Source organism: Diadema antillarum, unplaced genomic scaffold (assembly GCF_040938485.1).
Source record: "Diadema antillarum isolate AM-2024a unplaced genomic scaffold, OU_Dant_1.0 seq00000814_RagTag, whole genome shotgun sequence".
Classification (NCBI taxonomy): Eukaryota; Metazoa; Echinodermata; class Echinoidea; order Diadematoida; family Diadematidae; genus Diadema; species Diadema antillarum.
In genome coordinates, this window is record NW_027271693.1 from 431,511 (window position 1) to 457,594 (window position 26,084).

The window sequence follows — 26,084 nt, forward strand, 5'->3', positions numbered from 1 at the left end:
TAGTGTACCTCCTCGATCTCACCAGGGAGGTGCCCACCTCCCTGATCCTACCAAGGAGGAAGCCCCTCCACTTTTGTTCTTATGCCTATTTGTTGCTAAAGTATTGTTGTTAAGATATACGTTTCGGATGTATGTATAGTAGTAATCAGTGTAATTCACTGATGGTTTGTTTGTTTGCCTGTGTGATACACAAAGTGGAAATGAATTCGCATCAATCCATCAATCAATCAACCAATCAATCAATCAATCAATCAATCAATCAATCAATCAATCAATCAATCTATCAATCAATCAATCAATGCAATCAATCAAAGCTAAGAAAAGAGTTCACAGGTTGACATGCTATGAAATCTTTATTGATCTCGTTAAAAGTGAGTACAGGCTGCATGAATACATAGCGCCGAACAGTACGTGCTGTTATACGTCTCCGTACATGAACCACGAAACTCGAGTCTCACACAGAGCGCTAGCATGATCGTATACTTAGTACCCTAGTCCTACCCATAGTACTTGTACCGTGGTCATCATCACGGGCAAGCTACGTGAGTGAGTCATCAGAAAAACCCTATGCGTATTCCCATCGTGTGTTAGCTAGCTGTATACCTCGCATGCTTTACGCTGACTGCATGTTATGCTGCACAAACGAGCTAGTTCGCCGGGTGGTGATGACTAATCGGCCGCAAACACCTTACTGCAAAAGGTAGTCCGCTGCTGATGCGAACTGAATGCGTCTGAAGAGGCTGTCCAGGAACGTGGTATGTCATCTGTTGCGTCCGTCGTCAGTCCGAAACCTCAGATAGAATCTTGGAAAACGAAGGTATCTTATCTGCCCGTTTAGAGTCGATTATTTTTATTTGGCAACGCCCTGGGTACTCTGTCATCTGCAAACACGCAGTCTGTATTACAGCAGGTCTCTATGTTATGTGTGTATGAAAGTGAGTGGAGTGCGTAAGATTTGGTGCATGCCGAAACTCACCTTCGGGCAGTTTGGCTTGCGCCAGTGCATATTTAATTTTGTGATGAACAGCATCAAAACCACGTAATATGTTCGATCTAATATGTAATGTGGGCGCTAGTGTACTTTCGCACCTGTTTGTCGACACTAGCGCCTGTAATGTAAGGTATTTCGAGCACTGGAAACGTATGACATGTTGGTTGTAGAGCATCTATTCTAAAGTTACTACCAGATGCAGATCTCGAAATACACAGGACACACAGGTCTGTGAATGACTGTATGTGGGATGATAGTTTGACTACAAATTAAATTTATAGATTTACAATCCTTGGCAGACTAATGTTAGATGCCAAGGCCCAAGCACATATAATAGTATAAATTGTTACACGGAATGATCCGTCTGTCCGGAGGAGTCTTTTAATTTTTTTTTTAAACGTTATCGGCTCTCCTCCGTAGAGGATCGAGTGGATCTGTGTCTGTGATTCTGTGAAGCCAGATGCAGTCTCCTCAGAACTTCAAACCCCAATGACCAGATACAGACCGATCTTTTGGTCAAACAACGTAAATAGATCCAGATCAAACATACGGATACAGAGTAGATTCTAAGCGTTACATAGAATCTTCTTCTTCTTGGGTGCGGTACTCATCCAGTTGCTGAACACAGAGACTCCAACCCCAAGCACCTTCTGATCTGGAGATTCTCCCACCTGAAACCCCGAGCAAACGGGAGACCCAAGTTTATGTGTGCGAAGCGCGAAGTTCCTAGGGTTATAGATGCTCTCTGGCGCTATCTAAGGCTTATTTTTGCAACATACGATAGCAATAAGTAAGAACTCCTTTCCAACGGGAGACATTGGGCCAGGGCGGGAGAAATCAAATCTCAAACGGGAGAGAACGGGAGATTTTGCAAAAATGGGTTTTCGGCGGGAGATCTCCCGTCGAAAACGGGGAGAGTTGGAGTCTCTGTGAACAGGCTTTGATGAGAAGCACCGTAGAAGTAGAGGTACGTGGTACTGACTGTATTTGTGGGTAAACTGAGCCCCATTGTAATGGGGCCATGTATAGGGGCCAAGTTTAGCAGTTTAATAGGCCGGGTTTACCCACAAATACGGTAAATTATTTTCCAACACTGCACTCCTATTCTTTATGCAGGTGCCAACCAAAAGGGGTGTGCGAAGATGTTGGTGGAGCACAGAGAGAAGTTAGACGCTAGACCTAGCTGTTTTGCTCAAAATTGTAGTTTTGTACTTAGATTAGGCAAAGAGTAATTACAGTAGTTTAGTTTAGAGCTATCCCGGTTTGCAGTACAATATACAAACGTAATATTGTAGGGCTCTATAGATGTAGATTGACAAAATCTCTTGCGACCTTGTCCTTAGAAAATCTTCCACCCTCTCTGAAGAGTCAGAAGAAATGATACGATCACTAATTGTAATTACGACTTCGGCAAATGCAAACTCACTCAACACCCAGGATACTCATATCAGCTCATTTGGTGATTTATACTGATTTGCATCCCATACTGTATGGGCAAGAGTGACCAGTCAATGTGCAGTCAGCGTGTCCCTTTAGCTCTTTGCAGCAGGGTATAACCCGGTATATGCAGAGTATTTGTACATGTACATGTACATGTACAATGTAGCAGCAGGGTGCCCGACTTTGCGACAGAGGAGTGTTCCGGTTTGCAATGTGAGGCGATGGGCGGTACGCACAATGAGAAGTTACATGTAGGTTAAAGCAGCACTCAGTAGATTGCAAGCATGCGGTGAATGCATGTCCGATATGCCATCTGATCCAAACTGGAACATGCCCCCTCTATCATCTACGGTAACCCTGTTTGCGGGCTCCTCAAGAAACCTTGTGAAATTGTTCATTTTAAGTATTTGCCGCAATCGTGAGCAGAAGGCCACTCTTACTCTCTACCATTTACTCAAATTGACCTCCATAACACAATACATTTAAATACATACCTAGGCATATATCGTCGGCCTTATGCCAAAAGGGCCGTAAAGAACTTTCCCTGTTATGCCAAAAGGGCACTAAAAGTGTACAAAGTCTGTAGCGTTAAGGGCCTTTTGGCATAACAGTGGAAGTGATTTAAGGCTCTTTTGGCATAAGACCGATGATATACAGTGTGTAGATTAGTAAGTACGATCATGGAGGTAGAATGGAGGTAGAAATATACACGTAAGCTAAATTGTTAGTTGAATCAAGGAACTGGAATTAAACTCACTTGTTGCGACATTTCGCCAATTATCCATTGGCTTCTTTGCGGGTTCTTTGCGGTATATCTTGCACTATGTAAGGGCTGTTCCATCATCGTGAGCGTCATTCACTTCTTCTACATCAATTTCTGCTTTATTTCTATATGAAAACAGCTTGTATTGCAGTGTTATTGAAATAAAGTATGCCCTTGTTTTGTTGTAAAACTCATATAAAGATGGACATAGCAATCAAGGTTGAGCTCAGTAGATATTTGATTTTGCTGACCCCATTCAGGTGCGTCTTTTGTGTATAACAAAAAGAGTTTGTGAGCCCATCAGTGCACGGTCTTTTCGTACCTTGTGTCCGTGGAAAGGGGGGTACATGTACCACTTGACTGCTTTCGCACAGGTGGATTACCAACCTGTGCGTTCTCTGTCAACTTGCAAAAAGAATCTCGTTTAGGGACATTGAAGGCGCTTGGAGAATTGCGGGAGGAACAGGTGAATACTGGGCACTGATATACAACTGTAGCTCAGTTGGTAGCGCATCTGCCTCCAGATCCAAGGATACAGGGTTTGATTCCTAAGTCTTGGTGAGCATTGTTGTGTGTAAGCATTCCGTCCCCTCTAGTAAGAGTAAAAAACATTCTGTCCATCAGATAGGACATGAAATTGAGATCTTGTGTGTGAGTTAGCCGCGACTCGCGCACGTAAAAGGACCCACTTCATTCATTCATCGCAAAGAGCAGGGTGCTAACCTGGTGAGGTAGTCCCCTACCCACCCACACAAGAAAACGGGTGAATGATGCCAACCGCGTGCGGTTCACCCTGGGTGACCAGTAATAGTCAGCAAACTGTATGGACCATGCACATTGTGCCATATGCTTGACTGAATAGCCATTCATACTTTTAGCAAAAAAGAAAAAAGAAAAAAGGATGAAGAAATATTGTGTCATTGTGCATACTGTACATGTACTTATTAGGCTAGTCCTACATACAACAAACATCTATGTACAGTGTATGTATCCACAGGCAGCGTTTGTGTAATTTTAGGCAATTGTAGCCATTTTTTTTGGATCTACACAGAAGGAACTCTTTTTGTACACATATCGTTTGCGGTCACTCCAACATTCAAAGCAACTACATTGTAGACAGCTTCATATTGGTAAATACTAAATTTCTGATGAGTACTTCACATTTGCTGGCAGGAAGAAGCAGTGTCATGTAACATGCACAGGCAATGTGTCACAAGTTCATAGAGCACAGATGAATGTCACTAACTTCCTTCTTCAGCTTGGATTATTTCTTCAGGAAAAACAAAACAAAACAAAACATAAGCATTGTATATGTTACAGTACATGTATACTTTGCATCCATTTTTGTGGCAAAGATGAAATATCAGTGGTGTAATTTTCACTGGTGTGCAGTGCTCCACTGTACAGTGAGTGCCATTTCCAATGAGTACCGGTATATGTCTTGGATTTGATGTGTTTGGATTGAGTGTGTATCTAAGGAAAAATGTTCTTGTCTCGGTTTCGGTGCACCAGACTTCTCTGTTCATATTCTATCTGTCTGATGAGGGAAACCTATTGTCTTCACATGCACACACACTGAGTGGTCATGGATGTAATGAAGCATGGGAAAATTTCTGTGTTTTCACTCATTATAAACCAAGGAATCAAATTACTGTGGTTGGATCCAACCAATTGAAACTTTAAAACTATCATTTTTAGACATGTACATGTATGGTTATCAAATTTTGCTCTTATAGAGGACACATTTCGCTGTGTTTAGCAGTACAGTTCAAAGTTGCTTTAGTTGGTTCCATCATATTTCATACTTTCATTCAATATATAGATCTAAGCTTTGGTTACATTGTACACATGTACGTCATTTACTCATATTTATAGCCGTGTATAGTCAATTCACCCTGATAGCAATACATTTGGCTTTGTAGCAATACGTTTTTGTTTGTGTTTTGAATTGTCATATGATGATTTTGATGTTTTTTGTGCAGTGATATGAATTTTATTTGGTTTTATCATGAAATATGAGAAATTAATTCAGTTTAATTCAATTCTGTTCAAAGTTATGACAAGGTGAATCCACGTTAATGATGTTTTCATTACTATTCTGTTGAGATATTATATCCAGCATTTCACACAGTGACAGGAAGGATTGACATTTTTTCTCAAATCCTTCTGTTTCTTGCTTTTTTTTTTCTTTGATGATTTTGTAACCTGAAATGATAAATCTTGTCGGACAGAATGCTACGAATAAACTAACGCTGCACACTGGTCCGACACTCCCTGACCAGTAAAAATCGCTGTCGGACCAGTAATTTTTTTCAGGAATGGACTGGTCAGTAGAAAATGGAAAAACATGGGAACCTACTGGTCTGACAGATGGGTCGGACCAGTGGAAAAAAATGGGTTAGTGTGCAGCCCTGGCTAAACTTAGGACATGTGTGGTAAACAGCAAACATTTCCTATGAAATAATATACCGGTACTTGTGGTGTAAATCAGGAGGATTATGTGATCATACAAGTGCAACTTCCTGTTTATTGCAGTTCACACACAATGTGAATGATCTCACTCTCAGTGGGTCCACATTAGACCACATACAATGTACTCTTCATCAACATTGTAAAACGTCATGTGCATCAACAGTCTGGGCAACCGCAATATGGAATTGTTATTGTATGTTTATGTTCAGTCAGGTTGTTTTTGAGGGGCAGCTCCTTTTGTTTTTAGTGATAGCTTCCCCCTTCTTTTTTTTTTGAGGAGGATACTAGCTTTATGTTTACTTTATTTCCATAGTGTGTTGCAATTTTTGCCAAAAAGGTGTCTTTCAATGGTGAGGGAACCTAATTTGTGTTTCTGAAAACTAAATTGGATATTTTAATAAAAATGTTGAGTCCTTACAAGTCTGGTCATCGTGTTTTCAGGAGCACTGGAGACGCATTTAACTCCCCCTTACTTTTTCATCCCTTCTGTTTTACAATTCTTACGAAGATGTTAACTGTTTCTCTTTTTTTAATATTTAATAAAAATTTAATACTTAAAAAAAATACAAGTTTCTTGAAAAATGATGTTTTCCCCAAATTATGTCATTGCTTGTATATTGCAGAAAAGAAAAGAAAAATGTTTTTTTTCCACCAAAAGAATACTGCTGTGCTGTTTACAGGGTTGTCATCCCTTCTACAAGTAAAAGTCATGTTTTGAGCAGCAGTGGAGATACATTTGTGTATAAATTCCCCCTCACTTTGGTTGCTTCTGTTTTACAAATGCCTCTTTTGAGGCTACCACCCTATACAGATACAAATTTATATTATCATCCCCATTTTGAATGAGCAAGAAAAAACAAACAAACAAACAAACAAGCAAACAATTCAACAAACCTTGAATTTTCTCTGAATGCATGCAGTGCCTGCCATATGTTTCATTATTGTTTTCTTGGGGGGAGGGGGGGGGGGGTTGATGGGAGTTTCCATGGTCAAGTTGACTTTGAAATGGGATAGTTAAGTCTAGAATTAAATAAACACAGTGATAGTTTGCTTGATATTATTCAAGAATTAAGAAGTTGTTAATTTTTCATATTTAACTTACCATAAAAAAGAACACATCTCTTGATAGGGGGATTTTTTTTTTTTTTGTTCCCTCATCATATTTGTGTACATACAGCATTGTACATATGATTGTTTGTTGAAAATACATGCCCTTTCTCTTGAAGAAATATTACAGCATTAAAAATCAGTGTTTTGGACTTTCGATTCATGCTGTGGTCAAATATTGTAATACTAGTTTCTGCCATTGTAATATGTGCATGCGAGTTGTTGTTTTTTTTTCTCCTGTCAATTTTCAAGACTAGGAAAACCCGATATGTGTTGTTATAGTTTGCAAATATATCACTTCCTGTTAAGATTGGCTTAGATACATTTGTACGTTGAACTTCATAAATGGCCCAGTGTTAGCAGTCTGCAATGTCATGTATGAAAATAGCCAAAAAGTTGTGAAATGCAGGCAAATAAATTCCCCGAACATTCCCCGAAGCGCACAAGACTTCAGTCGCTGTTACTCAGTGCCCCCGTCGTAATGCCTTATTGCTCAATGTCCCTTGTTTTTTCCTTTTCTCCCCATGTTGGACCTAATTACATTAGTTGGTTTCCACAAACGGACACCGCTTAATTTCCTATTTCTCGTTCTGCCCAGCTGGGACACGCCTTTGGTGGTGGTTATCTCCAGATAATACAGACTTGTGGCACCTGTATATTATTTGTTATTCTGATTACTGTTTTTTTCTTTAAGGGGGGGGGGGGGGCTTGTTTATCAGTTTTCCTTGGTTGAATGTTGGATGTGGACAGGAAGGAATTTCTGAATTGTCTGCGGTTAAAGTTTTTAGTCAGTCATTTGCCACTGCCAATTTTATGGAGGGGGGGGGGGGGATGGGGTGGGGAGAGGAGGGGGAGTAGTAACAAGGAGAGAAAAAAAAATAAAGGGGTGAAGGGAGAGATGTAATGCAATGTCACTTTGAACTGTCAGATAAACCAACGAAGCCTCCAAGAGAGGAAATTAGCGCGTAATGGAGATGGAGGGTAAACAAACAGCCAGGACAAGAAGAACTGATTTCGTCCTTCCTTGTTTTTTTTCTCTCCCCCTTCATGTTTGCAGACTTGTCTGTTACAAGCGACCCAAGTCACAAATATCCCGAGTTTGCCGGCGTAGTATGAGCAGTTGAGGATTCCCCCTGGTTGCGAGAAGGACCATCAACCACCCCCCTGACTGTGGCGTTATCAAGAGCCAGAGGAGGACGTCGTGAGCATTCTGCGCTTCCGACTCCGACCGGGATTCTGCACCGTGCGTCATGGCAACCAAAAGTAAGGGAAAATGCTCAGTGTGGGATTCTAAAGTTTGTTCATGTTGTGGAGGAGATGGGAATATGAATTTCTTGATCCCCCCTCACCCCCATAATGGATGTCAGAGATTTTGGAGCAATGTTTGGTGTAGATCATCATCTCAAATATTGCATTGGTGATGGCATAGACATTGGAAATCATCATAAACCATGATCACTCTTTTAACTTCCACTTTCCCCTGTGTAGTATCCTTAGACAGTGCGGTTAAAACATATACTGTAAGCCAGCTTATGTTTATTCCAAAAAGAAATGTAATCAAATTGAATGCAGTGTCATTTGCTAAAGATTTTACTGTTTTGATGGGGGTTTGGGATATTTTATGTCTTGTACTGATGTTGTGCATTAGTCAAGTGTCTCGCAGGATAAAAGTATGCTATTGTGGGTCCATTTTACAGCATTGCTAGATGAATTCTCTCACAAAGATTTGACTCCTGTGTGGCAACACGTATAGATGTATAGTAAATAGGACTGCTGTTATTCTGATGCTGTATAACCTATGGTGGCCCAATTCAAGAATTTTCAAACTATGTTGATGTTCAAAATAACGATCACTTTTAAAAGCCTGCAAAATTTTCGAAAATTATGCTCTGACTATCAAGATATCTATGATTGAAAAATTACTGTGCTCATAAACTGTTCACTCATGCTTTGTACAGATTAACTCATTCTGGATTTATTCTATTCTCTATAAGAATAAATTGAGTACCAGTGAATTTTGTTATAGATATTTGAAGCATGCAGTATTAGATTTCAACTGCAGTTTTTCTGTGGCTCTACTCTATAACATAATATTAAAAACACTGGTAGTTTGGGAGACCATGCAGCCAAGATTGTTCAAAAATGAGTGCCATTGCTGGATAAGTGCTGTTATCTATAGTAGCTTAATGAGAATAGAGCTCATTAACTTGAAGGTCATGGTAAACTTGAATGGCGCGTATGAATGTACTATATTCCACACAGAGCGTGTGATGAACAACATCGTAGTCTTTACTCTTGAAAGTGAAATGTGTACAGCTGTATGTAATGATATGTTCGGAAGACAATGCACTGCATGAAACTAGCATTCTCTTTCTCTCTCTCTCTCTCTGTACGACATATACATTTGTAGTATAGTACAATCAACCGAAATTCTTTTAGTTTACTCGTCTCCTGTGTGCTCACATTAACTAAATCAATCATTCTCCTGTGGTTGTGTCTCGTCAAGTTTATGTGTTCCTGAAGACAACCAGTGTTACTACTCACAGTGAAATATATCCATCACATTTGTGCTATTGCCTTTCTTATGTAGGCCTTTTTGTCTTTATAAATCAAAACTTAATTATATTTGTGCCATGTTGCCATTTAAGTGATTCTGCAGTGGGCTTGCTAAAAAGATATAATACAATCATGTATCTCGATACTGTATAAGCTCTTATTTTCGCGAGGGTTTAATTTTTGTGAAATTTGCGAATCACTGTTGGACCGCAAATTTAACAACATATGAAAATGTCACCACACACAAGGGTAATAGTGCACTTTATACAATAAGCCTCGGTGTCAATTCGCAAAAACGGCATCTTGCAAAATTGTCTATGACCTCATTCGTGAAAAAAATCTGTACGAGAAAATAACAGCTTGTACTGTATTCTGTCAAGAATATAAAAGTCTCCCTGATTTGGGAATCTTTTTTGTCAATTTGGATGCATTCAACTCATCTTCATCTCCCTGATTGTTCTTTGAAATGATGACTGAATTTGAAACGTGAGAGTTGGAAGCCCTTCTTGTATGGTGCTTACTGTTTCCCACTTTGAATTCATGACAGCATTCGAGGCAAGATCCATATCAAATTTTGAATTTCACTTTTCATATCAATATTGATATTGAGTGGTTGAATTGCTTTATTTTTGGTTCATTGTTGTAAGCTTACCACTGGTGATTTTTCTGAAATTGCTTTTAAAGTGCTTTTAGTCTGTTTTCTTTTTTTTTTCCAATCTGTCCATCAGCCCTTAAAATATTCAATTGATAGTAACAAGTTTTCCATTTTGAAATTCAATATTTGTCTTTTCTTCATCTCATGTTTATAGGACCGAAGTTCAAAGGGCCCAAATTAAGATTTGGAGAACTGCCAGAGATTACCAAGCCCGAGGTTAAAAAGTGAGTACTCTTTGAGGTATAGTGAAGTACCATACTGACAATGGTGTAGTATGGGTTAACCCATCCAGTCCCAGAACCATGTTTCTGTACTTTGATGCTGTGTCTTTTGCACTAAACTCTGTCATCATTAAAGGAGACCTCTGGATGATTTTCATATTTTTACATTTGAACCACTATGAATTAGTTATACTGAGGACAGAGTTTCAGTATTTATGATAATTGGGATAAATGATAAGAATATTTTCGAAATTTATAACAAATTGCAATGAACAAGGATGATGACATGGCAGGTTCCCATTAGAATGCATGACTTTGGGCTCTTGGAAGCAGAACAAAAGAAGGCATGCATAGATTATACACAGGTGAAATCGCAAGCAAGCGGTATTGTAATGGAACTACACTGCTACATTTCTGGAATATGTGAACCTCCTATGTCATCATCCTTGTTCAGTGTAATTGGTTTAAGGTTTTTCAAAGAATTGTTTCTCTGCTCAAGAACCACAATAAATTCCACAAATCTATACATGGAGCTGTTGATTTATGTACTACATAATGTGAAATTATGAAAATCGCCTGGAATGTCCCTTTAAAGGACAAGTTCACCGTCATATACATAAGGATTGAGAGAATACAGCAATATTAGGAGAACACATCAGTGAAAGTTTGAGGAAAATTGGACAATCCGTTCAAAAGTTACGAATATTTTAAGTATCTGCGCAGCCACTGCTGGAAGAGAAGACTACTAGAGTGTATGATGTCAAATGCGTACAACTATATAAGGAAAATAAAAAGAGAATTTCACAAAACTTTACTTTTTGAATAAAGTGCACATTTCTTCGACTTCCTACTGACGTATGTTAAGGGTCATATTATTCTCCCTGCCTTCTGAAAGAGAGAAGTCGAGTGTTCTTTTGTTATGCGAGAAAAATTGAAATATGTTGAATTTTCTTTATTCTTTCTTTATATCGTTGTACTCATGTGACATCACAAGCTTTAGTAGTCTTTTCATCCAGCCGTGACTGAGCAGAAACTTCAAAAATTCATAACTTTTGAACGGATTGTCCGATTTTGCTCAAACTCTCGCTGATGTGTTCTACTAATATTGCTGCATTCACTCAACCCACATGTCTATGAAGGTGAACTTGTCCTTTAATTGCTAGTATTTCATATGTTGCATGACAACTTTCTGTTGAGTCCTATCCAGGGTTTGCAATCAAGTGATGGCAAGCTGATAATAATATCTGTGGCAGTATTATTCCAGGACACAATGGGTTAATAGTCTGCTGTGAACATAGATTTTGAAACAAACTGGCTAAGTGTCTTTTAAAGGCATTATTTACCATTTGCAAATGAAACAAAAACCCAACTTTAGTGCTTAAAAATAGTTCTAAAATGTGAGTTTGGGATAGAAGCAACCAATGTAAAATTGTTAATCGGTATAGTCAGTGTGGAATGTTGTTAAATTACAAAAAAATGTGAACAATTGTCATAATAAAATTGTTTTTAGAATAAAATTTTTTAGAATAAACTGTCTACTTTTATGGCTTATTGAGAAAAAAGTGATATCTCCTTAGATTTCATTGTGAAATTTTTATATGGTAGGATGTTTTTGTGATACAACTGACCCACACATGTGCATCAAATGTGATGACTCAAACATTTTTTATATTACCGCTCCCAGTGGTAAACAATACCTTTAAACAATGGGATATGAATAGATCCCGTGTTTATTCTTGGTCAGGTGAACTAGCAAAGTTTAACAAGTCAACATTTCTGTATTATACATATACTACAGTTATAGTAGCTGGTGACTGATGAAAAGAGCACTTTTAAGATGTCTCAGAAGGTTTTCATTGTTTATATGTAATACATTCTGGGGTAGCAGTAGTTTTACTGTGTTTTTTTTTTTTTACAGAAAAATTAAATGGTCTATATTTCTGTGTTAACATAAAAATATCAATACTTATAATCAGTGAGTGTGCAGATATATGTAGTTTGAGATTATGAGTGATATTCAAGTTTGTGGAAATTAGAGCTTTTTGTATCCATGCATAAACACCCAAGTTGGTGTGTGTCGTAGTTGCTTTCAGATCTATCTCATGAGTTTGCAGTACACCTCTCAATGAGGGCAAGGGTTTTACTCTTGAGGCATCCGGATTGGGCCGGGCGGTGGCATCTGATTGAGGATATTGGTGTTTTGACTGTGGTTTTGTCTGTTGTGGTTTATTTTGAACTTTTTTCTTTGAGGGGTGCTCCACTCCCCCCCCCCCCCCCCCAACACTAACACCAACAGCAGTTTTGTGGTTTGTGTACATACAGAGGGAGGAAGGGTGTGGTGAGGTGCTCATTCCCACCTGTTCCATTCTTGACTTGGCATGCTCAGCTGACTTTTACATCAACCTTTTTCCCAGAAGACACACCTACTTGTGACAGGGGAATTTACCTCAAGCATTCAGTAATTCAGTGATTCAGTGAATTCCCATGCAGAGAAATTAGAATGTACCGGTACTAATGAAGTGTTAACTAGGAAAATGACACAAGTATAAATTGTAAAGTTTGGTTTTAACAAAATCAAAGTGCCGATGTAACTACTAGATTGAGAAGGCTACAGACAGTCATGATGTCCCCTTAGTAAGAATAAAATTTATTTAAAAAAAGAATTAGGAGAATTCCACAAAAGTGTATTAATTGAAAAGTATGCATTCCTCTGACTTGTGACTGACATACAATGCATGTACGTGTATGCTAAGCATTTCCCTGAGGTTCTTTTCCCTTCTGAAAAATTTAAAATATGTTGAATTCTCTTTGTATTTTCTCCATATGTGATGCTATTCGATTGGGTATTCATTCTTTGTGTTGTTACCGTTGTTTTGGCAGGCCACCAGTCGGGCTGGACAACAAGGGCACACTAACGATAAGCGGCCATGAATTCGAGGTGCACGCCCGCGACATGGTGGTGCTGGAAATGCTGGGCAGAGGGGCGTACGGCATCGTGGAGAAAGTCAGCCACACACCGAGCCAGGTGGTCATGGCTGTCAAGGTAAGGCACATCCCACCCGCTGCTCTGGGTGACTTGGAGGCAGGCTTAGTGGTGTAGCTGAGTACAGTCACCACTGTTTAATCAGGACTGTGGTTTACCAGGAACACATTTTAATATGACAATATAACCGTAGCACTTCCCAGGCATTTTGTATTTACTGTTTTTAAAGTGGGACAAATTTCCATCAGATATACATGTGTATACAAAATAACAAATTTTGCCTACACTGAATATTACTGAAGGAGGAAAACTGGCGAGTTTCAAAACCAGCTGTAGCCATGGGTATTGAATTAAACCTTTTAGCACATATAGAATTTACACTGTACATATGTGAAGGAGTTTTGATTAAGGTTTGCTTCAGATTTATTTGCTGAACATTGTGTCACATAGTTCACCTAGTACACTGAGCCCAGCATGGCCCCTCAAGGTATGCTGTTACTCACATTGGCATGTATCAGTCCCAGTTGCAAGTTTATTAAAACAAATGTCCTAGTAAAATGTAAGATAAATTTTGTTATCGAAGATGCGTATGAAAGGTACATGTGGAGACGGAGCTTCTTAGGGACATTCATTGTGTCTGTCACTTAGTGATGTTAAGGACCATTTATTGAACTAGTCACCATTATCACCACCATCGTTATCATCACCATCACTATCACCACCATCACCACCATCACCACCATCACCACCATCACCACCATCACGACCATCATCACCATCATCATCATTACCATTATCACCATCATCACCATCATCATCAAGACATCATTTTAATGATCTAGTTTTCCTGTTCTCTGAAGTTGGATGACTCAGTTTCCTTTGTAGTTCTGTCTCCAGGCCGCCTGGTCTGTTGTTGTAAAATAGTGTTTACGTGCATAGAAACATGACTCTGTGTGCCTACAGCATCAAGTGGATGCTATTGTGTGAAGATGATACCAAAGATCAGGAATTAGTGTATTCCACTGGTAATCAGGTATTGCTTTGTAATTGCTTTGTTCTCGAATGAGCCTTTGTCATCCCCCAAATGAAACTGAAACTTATTACTAGTTTACACCGGTGTTTGCATTGCCAGCAATGCAGGTCAGTCTTTACACAGGTATTATGTAAACAGTGGAGATGAAGTCTTGCCAATGTGTAGTGAGTATGTAAGCAGCGCATCTTAGACTCGAGGTTTCGCCCTTTCAAAGGTCAACAAAAGTAGCCACAGAGTAAATTAGTCAGTCTGTGTGTATGTTTGTACGAATTTGGTTCTTATCTATTGATGTGAATGAGAAGCTGCCATTTTGCACCAATTGATTATGGGGCATGCCTCACATGTGTTGAATATTTGCTCCACTGTGTGTATTGTGTGTGTGTGTGTGTGTGTGTGTGTGTGTGTGTGTGTGTGTGTGTGTGTGTGCGTGCGTGTGTGTGTGTGTGTGTGCCTTCAAATGGGGACCAGCCAACAACAACAACAACAACAACAAAACCCTGCTAGCTGTTGATCCATACACGTACCAACCGTAAACATCCTTGCATGAAGAATGGGTCTTGTCAGATCTAAATTGAGCATTAATGCACTTTGCAGGTATTTGTAGGTTTCTTGACGGTATTTTGTAAGTTGGTAGGTATATATAGGATGGCCCATTGCATGAATACTTTGCATTAAGTGCTTTGTATCAAGCACAGTAAAAATGTTTGTTATTATTAGAAGTAGTAGTATTAGTACTTAAATTTGGGTATTCTTCCATGAGGTCTGTGATGATCCAACACTAGGGTTAAAAAGTGGGAGATACCCTGAGACAGGCGGGGCAACAAGCTGGGAAATAATCACATACACAGTATATATGTGGGTACATGACATCAGTTTAATTGGAAATACATCGTTAAGAGAAAGAACTGCAAAATTTCTGGTGACGTTATTCCTTCCTTCTCGTTTGCATAACTGGAGCTGTAAATGTCAGATCTTTCCTTTGAGCTGTGATGGAGAAGGCAAGACATAAAAATTCCACTATTATTGCTTGCTGTTGTACTTTTACTTTTTGTGTTTTGTCTTATAAATAAAACAGTGAAGCATTGTATGACAATATTGATAGTTTACTGTTGACGCTGTTTTGGGGATAGGGATACCATCTCTCTTGTCGGATTTCTTGTCACTTTCCTCACATGGCAAGTTTACTTCTGCTCTCATCCGACAGAAAATGAGGGCGCAGGTGAACAGTACGGAGGACAAGAGGATATTAATGGACATGGACGTCGCCATGAGGAGTTCAGACTGCGGCTACACGGTGGAGTTCTACGGTGCTCTTTTTCAGGAGGTGAGACCCCTTCCCTTACCCTCCCCCCCCCCAAAAAAAAAAAAAAAAGAAAAAGAAAAAAGAAGAAAACTGGTGCAACAAAGATGATGGTTCTTGATTTTATCAGATTTTCATTTGGGACCTTTCGCGCCACTTTGCAGTACTCTCAAGTGCCCTTGCTACGACGAATGAACATCATTTCTTCTTGGAAGCGCACTGCGTCTTGTCCCATATCTTTTTCTTCAGGTGTAATGCATGCTTTTCATTTCCCCATTGATTCAGAAAGAAAACAAAGAGAGTTTCAATGACTTGAAGTATGATGTTCGATGAAGCACTCCTTCATTTCTGTCACGCATGTTTTTCTTGAGACTCTGGACATTTGTCCTTGTTTGACTATTCAAAGAAAGAAAACAGAGATTCAACGGCTTGAAGTATGGTGTTGTATGAAGCATACTGCATTTCATCATTCATGTTTTTCTTTTTTTGGGGGGAGATTCTGTCCATTTGTCTTTGATTGGCCATTACAGAAAGAAAAACAGAGAGAAAGAGATACAAGTGTAGATAGAGGGAGAGAGAGAGAGAGAAATAGACAGAGAGGGAGGTAGATAGATGGACAGAGATAGATAGACAGATAGATAGATAGATAGATAGAGATAGACAGAGATAGATAGATAGATAGATAGATAGATAGAGATAGATGGGCAGATAGATAGATAGACAGAGATAGATGGACAGATAGATAGACAGATAGATGGACAGATAGATAGATAGACAGAGATAGACGGACAGAGATAGATGGACAGATAGATAGATAGACAGAGATAGATGGACAGATAGATGGACAGATAGATAGATAGACAGAGATAAACGGACAGATAGATAGATGGATAGATAGATAGAAATAGACAGATAGATAGATGGATAGATAGAGATAGACAGACAGATAGATAGACAGGTGGATAGATTGAACGATAGATAGAGATAGATAGACAGAGATAGACATAGAGATGGACATAGATGGACAGACAGATAGATAGATAGATGAATAGACAGATCGCAAGACAGATAGATACTGTATGCGCCAAATATTTCGTGAGGTTTTTATTTTCGCGAATTTCGCGAGTCAGCTGCTAATCGTGAAATTGATTAATCCTGGTATGAATGTGATGTGCGCGTACACATTTCTCCGTTCAGTGCAGGACTCCACGATCGCGAATTTAACCACTCGCGGAATCGTTGGGAAGTCTCGATTCGCAAAAATTAAGACTCGCGAAATATGTAGCGTTTACAGAAGATAAAAAGACAGAGAGAGAGAGAGAGAGATAGAGAGATTCAGTGGCATGTGGAATGATATTATTTTCACCAGCAGGAGGAAGCAAGGGATATTCCAATTTTCACTTTTCTTGGAATTGCAGCAGAGATCATTTTGATGCTTTTTGTTCTTTGCTCATGAGTCACATTAGCCGAAAGTCTCAAGCGAGCTATTTTGATAATTCTCCATCCAGCATCCACTATGTGTCTTGCGTTAATCATGCTTTGTCCGTAAACTTTTTTTTTCTCTCACGTCTTCATCACCGTCTTGAAAACTACTGGGTGCATTGGACAGGGCTCAAATACATGTGCCGAAACTAGCAAATTTTGTGATTTTTGACATTTTTATCTTCTTCTGGAAAAGTGGGTGCTGCATTTTGACCAAACTTGGCAGGAATTATCAGTGGAGGGAGGGAATCATAGTTTGTACTAATTAATAGGAGGGGGGGGGGGGAATGGGGAGCTGGGGGAGGGCCAGATACCCTAAATTAAATCCCTGATTCTCAAGATTGTTGTAAGTAGTTTGCATTAGGTGGAGCTCAATGGAGGCAGATTGTAATGCTCAGGTGAGCACTAGACCTGCAGGTCTTTTTGTTTTATGCTAGGTTCATGTGACAGAGCTGTTGTTGTCACTGACCTAAGAGAATGGTTACACACATTGTAGTGGCTAGAGTAGGTAACAAATGGGAACAGTTAGAGGGAGAAAAGGGATTGAGAATAGAAGGCGATGGGGCAGTTTGTGGGATAGGGCTTGCAAAATAAAATTGATAATGCTGTTCATTCCAATGACATTTGAGCTCGAGCATGTTATTCTGTGAAAAGAAAAAAAAATATTTGGTTGAATTGCCTTAGTTGAGAGTGCATTTGGTTTCATTGCCATGTGTTACCATGTGTTGCATGTGAGCTTGCTGCTGTCACTGTGAAGGGTGGATGGTGAGCTTTCGAGGATCAGGAGCAGGTCTGCTCTACAATCAGTAGGTCCTAGGTTCAAGCCCCTCAGTGAAACCAGCTGAGCTCAGTGCGTAGTGTGTCATGCAGCGCCTTCTGTTTAGAGGCAGAGTGCTCTGTCCTTTGGACAGGACCAAGTCGCAGCTCAATTCGTGTTGACAGCATAGATTTCTTGGTGGTTTCATTTTCTTGAATTTTTTCGAGTTGATGATAGCGGAGTCTTGTAATTCGCCATGTCTGTCACACAGTGGCACTCCTGGCGCAGGAAGGTAAGACCTCCTCTCACATTGCTTCATTCAGGAAAAGATCCCAATTGAAAGAAAGCACATAGTTACTGAAACAAAAGGTTTTGAGTTCTTTCTTGAGCAGAGGTAATGAGGTCTCCATTCTCAGTTTCAAAGGCAATGAGTTAAAGAGAGAAGAGCCAGACTGGGTGAAAGCTCTGCTGCCCCATGAATGATGAGTACGGGGAACTCAAAGGGTATGAGCAGTGGGTGAACGAAGAAATCTAGTTGGTCTGTACTTATGGAATAGATCCTGAAGGTAGCTGGGTGCTGTGCCATGTAAAGAATGAAAAACCAGGATCAAGATCTTGTAGACAATTCGCTTGTCAACTGGAAGACAGTGTAATTTATGGAGGATGTGAGAGATGTGTGAAGTTTTCTTCATTAGAGTTACTACATGTAGTCTAGCAGCAGAGTTCTGGAGCAGCTGGAGGCGATGTATTTGGTAGTCTGGTAGGTTTATCAGGACTGCTATTCGAGAAATTAGCGGCACACCAAAACATTACCTCCAGCAACACAAATGTAAAGTATATTGTCTCTAAGGTGGGAAATTGTAAATTAAGGGATAACAGGTGTCATTCTGTGGGTTTTGATTGCAAACTTGACCCATCGCAAAGTTTTCTACCACATCTGCATATTTGAGATGGCATGCTCAGAAAACACATATATTTGGCATTGACAGTCTGCGTAAAAGGTTCCACCTCACTTCCTGCAAAGTGCATGGTAGAGACCCTAGGAAGTGGTCTGTTCCGAACATCTTCCAGGAAATGGGCAAAGAATGCCAATAGTGTATTATTGTCCCCTGGGTAACTAGCAGTGGTCAGTGAATGTTATCACCGAAGCACCGTGGGCAACGCAGCCTAGAATAGATTGACGTCCAGATGGATTAGTGATTGATTGGAAGCAGGGGGTGGGGTTCTTCCTGCCGACCAGTCTTGAACTTCTGAAGATAACTCCATGTTTTATTCGACAAAGAGCTGGGCAAAGGCTGATAAAAAGGAATTTGAAACACTTATTCACAGTAATCAGGAGTTGGTCAATGATGCCACAGTCTGTACAGACAGCTAATTAAAGTCTGCAATTTTGTAATGACTTTTATGGAGCCATATATATAAGTGAAAGAGGAGGAGAGAATTTGTATATTTCTCCTGGGTATGACAAATGATAGTTACATGTACAAGTGTATGTGCGAGGTAGACCACATGTCAAGCAGTTCTGAAACTGGGCAGTATTGCAATGTTGTTGAGACATGCAGTTGTTGTTGTCTTGGCCAGTCTTAGTTCTTGATCAATCATAACCCTGAATCATATTAGGGATGGATGGATGGATGGATGGATGGATGGATGGATGGATGGATGGATGGATGGGTAGATGGATGGATGGATGGATGGATGGATGGATGGATGGATGGGTAGATGGATGGATAGATTGATAGATGGTGGATGGATGGATGTATGGATGTATGGATGAATGGATTGACAGATATATAGATGGATAGATGATGGATGATTGATAGATGGAGGATGAATGGATGGATGGATGGATGGATAAATGGATGGATGAATGGATGGATGAATGGATGGGTTGATGGATGGGTTGATGGATGGATGAATGGATGGGTTGATATAATATAGATGCATGCATAATAATTTGTATTTCCTGCTTCTTATTCCTCATCCTGCCTTGATTCTGTCATTACAGGGAGATGTATGGATATGCATGGAGGTGATGGATACGTGTCTAGACAAACTCTACAAGTACAGACTGAGGCCGCAACAGATCTACATCCCTGAAAACATACTCAGCAGGATAGCATTCTCGGTGAGTCCATAGTAATGCTGATAAATTCTGATATTTCACGTCATGAAAATTTTCCAATGATTTCATTTTTGCTTGACTGCACTCAGCTGCAAATTTTATACAATTACAGGATTGTATGGCAAGATATCCAATACAAGTATACTGTTAGTGCAAGATTATGAGCTAATGAAATTCATTGAACTATTTGAAGATCAACAATATCTTTAAGAGCTTCACCGAAGGTAACGCTAAATAATTTCGTAGTGGCAGCTACTTCCGGTTACATTCGTGTGTGTGTGCTCATGGCCGTCACTTGTGCATCGGTTTTACATGCATCATTCTCCTAATAAAACGGCAGTTGACCCGTTGAAGACGAGTCCCGAGTATGCTCCGGCAAGTGTGTATGGGAAATGCTTGTAGCAAAATCAGCCCATTCTCAACAGGTTAATGGTGACAGAATGTCTACATACAGTAAAAACTTCATCTGACAAGAGTACATAGTGTGTCTATTATGCGCATGCCATGATGTTTAGATGTGAAACAGTGATGTGTTGGGTCAGAGGAAACGAAGAGGGGAAATCTCATCCAGTATTAGTAGACCAAAATTCACAAATGTCCTTGTTTCCCCCAACAACAATTTTTGACAGACATGTTTGTGGTGTATGATATTAAAGTGAAACATGTTTTTTTTTTTTTTTTTTTTTTTTGGTGCCCTCAGTGGATACGATCATAAGTTCTGTCTGTTCTCAGATATTTGAAAAAGATGAAAAGGAGTAAAAATGCTGAGTACAAAACAATTGAGAGCTGTTAAACACGTATATCACACACAAAATTGCTAATTAGTCTTACGCTCTTAACTTTTGCAATATTAACTTTATTGATGTGTCTGACTTTTTTCTTAGGATTGTCACTGATTAACTTCTCTGATCTTTTTCTGCTTTCATACAAAGCAACAAAATACTATAAAGCAAATTTCCTTTAAAAACGTGAGCTATTGCCACTGTATGCTTTTATTCACAGATAGTGAAAGCATTACAATACCTGCAGAGTAAACTCAATGTCATCCACCGGGACGTCAAACCGTCCAATGTCCTTGCCAACCGCAACGGCAAGATCAAACTTTGCGACTTTGGCATCAGCGGGCAGCTGGTAAACTCTCTGGCCAAGACGCAGGATGCGGGCAGCAAGCAGTACATGGCTGTGAGTTCATAGGGTCTCAAACATGGGGGGGGGGGGGGAGGGGAGATGGGCTCAGAGTTAATGTTGTTTGTTTGTTGTTTCTATGTCTTATTTGTCTTTGAGTCGTTAGATCTTTTGAGTGGTCTTGCATTTCCACGAAACAAGAAAATTCTGACCCAGAGGCACACCATTGAACCACTGTGTTCCCCCATTGTCAAGCATCTGATTGCAAAGTTCTTCAGGAATGCTTCACATTTTCATTTCCTTCCTTAAAACTCATTGTCAGATTTCGACCAAATTCCGTGGGGGGGTTATGCATTGGGGCAGGGGGCACAGGGTGGCTCAAATGTAGCATGTAATCCTAAGGGGCAGAGCTTTTATGTGCTAAATAGTTGTCTTTGAAAGCAGTAAAGGTATCTGCATATCAGAAAACAGATGTAGCTACAGTTATGTACCTTTCCTGATAAAGAAGAATAATTGTACTTCAGGGCTCTGAAGAGATTTTGGTACAGTTTACGAAGTGTGGGGATGCAAAGGAGAAGTTGAAACTAAAATGGAAAGATTTAATCAGTGGTAAGAGTGTGAAGAGCTAGTACGGGCTGGTGTCAGGGAATCATTTTGTGAAATGTATGATGTCACTCAATCCTTGCATGACTATAAAATCTGATTATTATAAAGAATTTTTGTTTGTCTGCATTTGTGTCAAGCTAAATCTGATGATGATTTAACACACACACACACACACAACTAATTTGTGCAGTATTTAGATGTAAAAGCCAAAAGAGAGTGAAAATGAGGGGGGGAAATCCAAAGTGATTTGCACTGTCCACAAATTATTCAAAGCTTGAATATACAGACAAGGTGTTTTTGTCATGCGAATCTCCTTGTGACGAAATATTGAAACACACTGCTGAAGTAGACCTTCTTTGTCATTCATGTGCATTATTTTTGTTTATGTTGATTTGAATCCTTTGCTGACAGCCTGAGAGAATAGATCCAGAAAGGAGCTCAATGGGCTACGACGTGAAGTCAGATGTATGGAGTTTTGGCATCTCAATGGTGAGAGAGAATCTGCTGTAACATACAGCTGAGGACCAAGCTCATCAATCGTGAATTAATTCAACTCTGCATTAGTTGCAGTCTTCTTGGTTGAACCATACTTAAGAATATATGGAAATAAATAGAATGAAAAGTGAATATATATCATAAATGCATATATGGCTAGTCAATATATGACAAGTAAAATATCAAGAGCATTTGATGATGACATGAAAGTTTGATGTTGCTGTTCTAAAAATGTATCCCTCAGTCCAAGTTGATTCATGGATGCATGCTAAGATCAATTATAGACTCAGAGATCGTTGATGAGGGAGCGATGAATGTGATGGAGGAGTGGAGATTTCCTTTCACATTCAAATATTCCGGAAGCAGATTGATCCAGGTCTGAGTGCAAAAGTGTGATTTTTGCACTTTGGAAAATGAAAAAGTAGGCTTGGGTGTCTTGGTATGATGGGTGATGGGTGAAGATTTATCCCCCTTGGGCTGAAATTAAAAAAATGCCTCAGAGTCTGTTGTCCTGTGAGGAATTACCCACGAGCATATTATCCTGTTCTGAGGGAAAACTCTTTAGGGATAATTTTCCTCAGAGAGAATAGTCCGTGGGCTTAATTTGTTCTGGTGCTAGATAAACAAGGGTGGATTGTCCGTCCAGGCAACTCCTGTTATAACAAAGTCCCCCAGAGTGGCAGTTTTCTTTCGTTATATCTACATTTTGTTAAAGCTGAACAAACAAAGTGTATAAAGATATGTAGATAATAATATTTTGGTACCTAATTTTTACTTCCTTGTAACAAAATTTCTTGTAACTGTATTTGTTGTGATAGGAGTGCCACTGTACAATTTGAAACCACATCATAAACTATGTAGTCTTTATAACTGGATTAATGTTTCCTTGTCTTGTGTTTTGTTATGTAACTGCTGCTGCTGCAGATTGAAATCGCAAACAACGCCTACCCATACGAGAGGTGGGGCAACATGTTCCAACAACTCAAACAGGTGGTCCACGGCCCCTCCCCCACCCTGCCGGAGGAGAGGTTCTCCTCAGAGATGAATGACTTCGTCAACCAATGGTAACTATGGAAATGCATCATCATAAATGACCAGCGCGAACAATGCAGGCCCAAGAACCCTCCATAGTCTTAGTACTCTTCTCTTCGATATAAGTTTGGACCGGAAAACTTGTAGAAAGCATCAAGGAGATGTGGAAACACTGTGGTATTTTGGATAGGTCTCTAGGTTGACATTTTAGGTGATCCCATGTTTGAATTCTGCCTGTTGTGCACATTTTAGATCAAGAGGGACTCCTTAGTCAAGACTGTATTACCCACAATAATGTTCCTTGGCGATCTTCACATGAAAACACATGGGTAGCTATCAGTGACAGGGTGATAGTAAATGCATGGTCCCTCAGAGAGAACTGTGCTCACACTGTAGAGGTTTTCTTCAGTAATTAAGACCACATCGACATCATCATCATCATCATCATCACATCATCATCATCATCATCATCATAAATCATCATCATGAATTATTATCATCACCATCATCAACTTCATCATCATTGTCATCATCATCATCATTACCATCATCATCAGTCATCATTAGCCATCATCATCATCATCTTGAACTATCATCATCACCATCATCAATGTCATCATCATCATCATCATCATCATCACCGAAAAGGAGAACAGTTGTACTTGTGAGGAATCGATAAGTGATAGACATTGGTTCGTGTGAAAAGTAGAGCTCTGTGTGTATCAGTTTTTGTAAGTGTCAGTGATGTAAACTGTAAATTTTATTAGGGTTATGTGAAATTGCGCGCACACACACACACACACACACACAATCAAGTTCCATCTTTGTGTTTACCTCTGCCAACAGATTTTCATATTAATGTTTTAAGAAAGCTTGCTACACAGTAGATTGATTGAAAGATCAACTGTTGATTTTTTATCGTCTTTCCTCTTTACCAGTGATATCATTTTTTGTGCCCCCTGTTTTCCTCTTTACAGCTTAAACAAGTCATATACAGAGAGGCCGTCGTATAGAAGATTACTGGTGAGTGCGTACTGTAAAGTTTCAAAATATACTGTTTGTGTGTATGTTTGCTTGTTTGTTTATTTGTTTGTTTGTGGTAACACCATATCGCGAGAAGAGATCAGTGGTTTTTACATTGATAGGGATATCAATCAAAAATCTCCATGTCAGTAGGGATTGCTTGGTGCAGCTGAATGTGAGGAATATGACGTGAGTCACCCTTAGGTGATACGTTCTGGAAACAACCAACAGAATTACAGGTATATGGGACAGTGTGCAAGAAGGCACCATAACAGTCTACACCTATTCAGACCAGTCAAGAAATGCTTGGAATTACCATGAACCTTATAATTGGAATATGGTTAACTAGAACAATGACTTGTTTCAAAAGAGTGAATTTTAGCATACATGTATTTCCTTTGTTTCTACTAGAATAGTGTTAGGTAAATATTATTCATACAACGTATTTCGTGTCACACCATAAGTACACTTACAAGTCGATACTCAGGTTTAGTGAGGTGATGAGACTTGTAGAAGGGCAAAACTTGTTTGAAATCCTGTGAGAGCTAGGAATTTCAAGGAAAATTTCTTTGTTGCAAATGCCCATACTGGGTACGGATCAAAAAACAAAAATCAAAACACAAAAAAACTACCATTTATACAAACTGCTTCTGATGTACATTGAGACTTGGAAGACTTATTTCTCAAGAGCCGCAATGTTGTAACCCCCCTCCAAAAAAAAGAGCCAACTTCAAACATTAATCCCATTTGCCGAAAAGAGCTGCTATCATCCTTTGCATGTCAGATGCGTTCCACCACCTGGGCAACCACGTCAAATGGCTTATGCTCATCCTCCTCTCGTATTCTGTCCCGTGTGTGTTTTTGTCTCTCAACAGGAGGACGAGTTCATCAAGAAGCACATGAACGTGACGGAGGAGGACGTGGCCGCGTTCATCACGCCGATTTTGAACGCAGAGCTCCCGGCCGCGGCGACGAGTTAACGCAAGCTCCCCCGCCAGGCCCACGCCCGCCCCCTCTCCTCTCTTTCTTACCTCATCCAGCCCCCTTCACGTTTCACTTCCCGTAGCAATCTTAGTACGTGGCGTGGGGGAGAGGACGCGCGAACTATCAGTTGGCCCTCCCCCCGCCCCTTATAGCTTTTCATTAGAAGCGGGAGTTTGGATGTCATGAGCGGAGTACCTTCCAAGGGATGTCGGAGAGAAAACATGCTGCACAAAAAAAAAAGGATTGAGGAGAACAAGTTGGATGGTGCGACTTTACTTCCTGCATGAGATGGGTTCCTATCTCTGGCAGTATCAGTCAGTTAATTCCCCTTCCCTACCCCACCCCCATCCTATCCCGTGGCTTGTCAGGACTACATCTGCACGAGAAGATTATTTGAAATCAAATGAAAAACTGGTGACTACTTTCTCTCCTTCTTTTATTGTTTGGTGATCTTTTTCTCCTTCTTTTTATGGTGACCATATGTGACTGGGGTAAATTATTCAGTTTGTAACAAACAAGGTTTTAATGCCCAGCAGTCATGATGGAGGCACTAAATTTTAATATGCAGTTGCGCAGCATCTGACTGATTTTTGTCGTTTGCAATTGACTCATCAATTTGAGCAGAACAGTTATGTTCAAACAAACAAGTATGTTATGAGATATAACAACCCCCATATGTTTTTGTGTAGCCTCCAATTTAATCAGATATAACAGATTGTACCATATAGGCACATAATTTGATGGTACCATATCATTAAAAAAAGTATGCATGTGCTTTTTGATGAAAGACTAAAAGTGACGACCTAGGACCTGACGTCAGCACCATGACCTGTACCCCCAAACTCCGAATCCGTGGGTGCGATGTCTTATCAAGATTCTTGTTTGAGCAACTAGAATTTAATGCCAAAATTGTAAACATTATCGAAGGTTTTTA

The 26,084-nt window shown here is 39.7% G+C and overlaps 1 protein-coding gene across 1 annotated transcript; it reads left to right on the forward strand.

The window, feature by feature from the left end:
• The first annotated feature begins 651 nt into the window (after positions 1-651).
• On the forward strand, positions 652-25,393 carry LOC139739747 (dual specificity mitogen-activated protein kinase kinase 6-like). Its single transcript, XM_071650349.1, has 11 exons — positions 652-817; positions 7,831-8,036; positions 10,139-10,208; positions 13,086-13,248; positions 15,426-15,545; positions 19,769-19,888; positions 20,888-21,067; positions 22,028-22,105; positions 23,036-23,175; positions 24,121-24,166; positions 25,042-25,393. The coding sequence occupies exons 2-11, from the start codon at positions 8,024-8,026 to the stop codon at positions 25,144-25,146; spliced, it is 1,035 nt and encodes a 344-aa protein (XP_071506450.1). The 5' UTR covers positions 652-817; positions 7,831-8,023; the 3' UTR covers positions 25,147-25,393.
• The last annotated feature ends 691 nt before the right edge of the window (positions 25,394-26,084 follow it).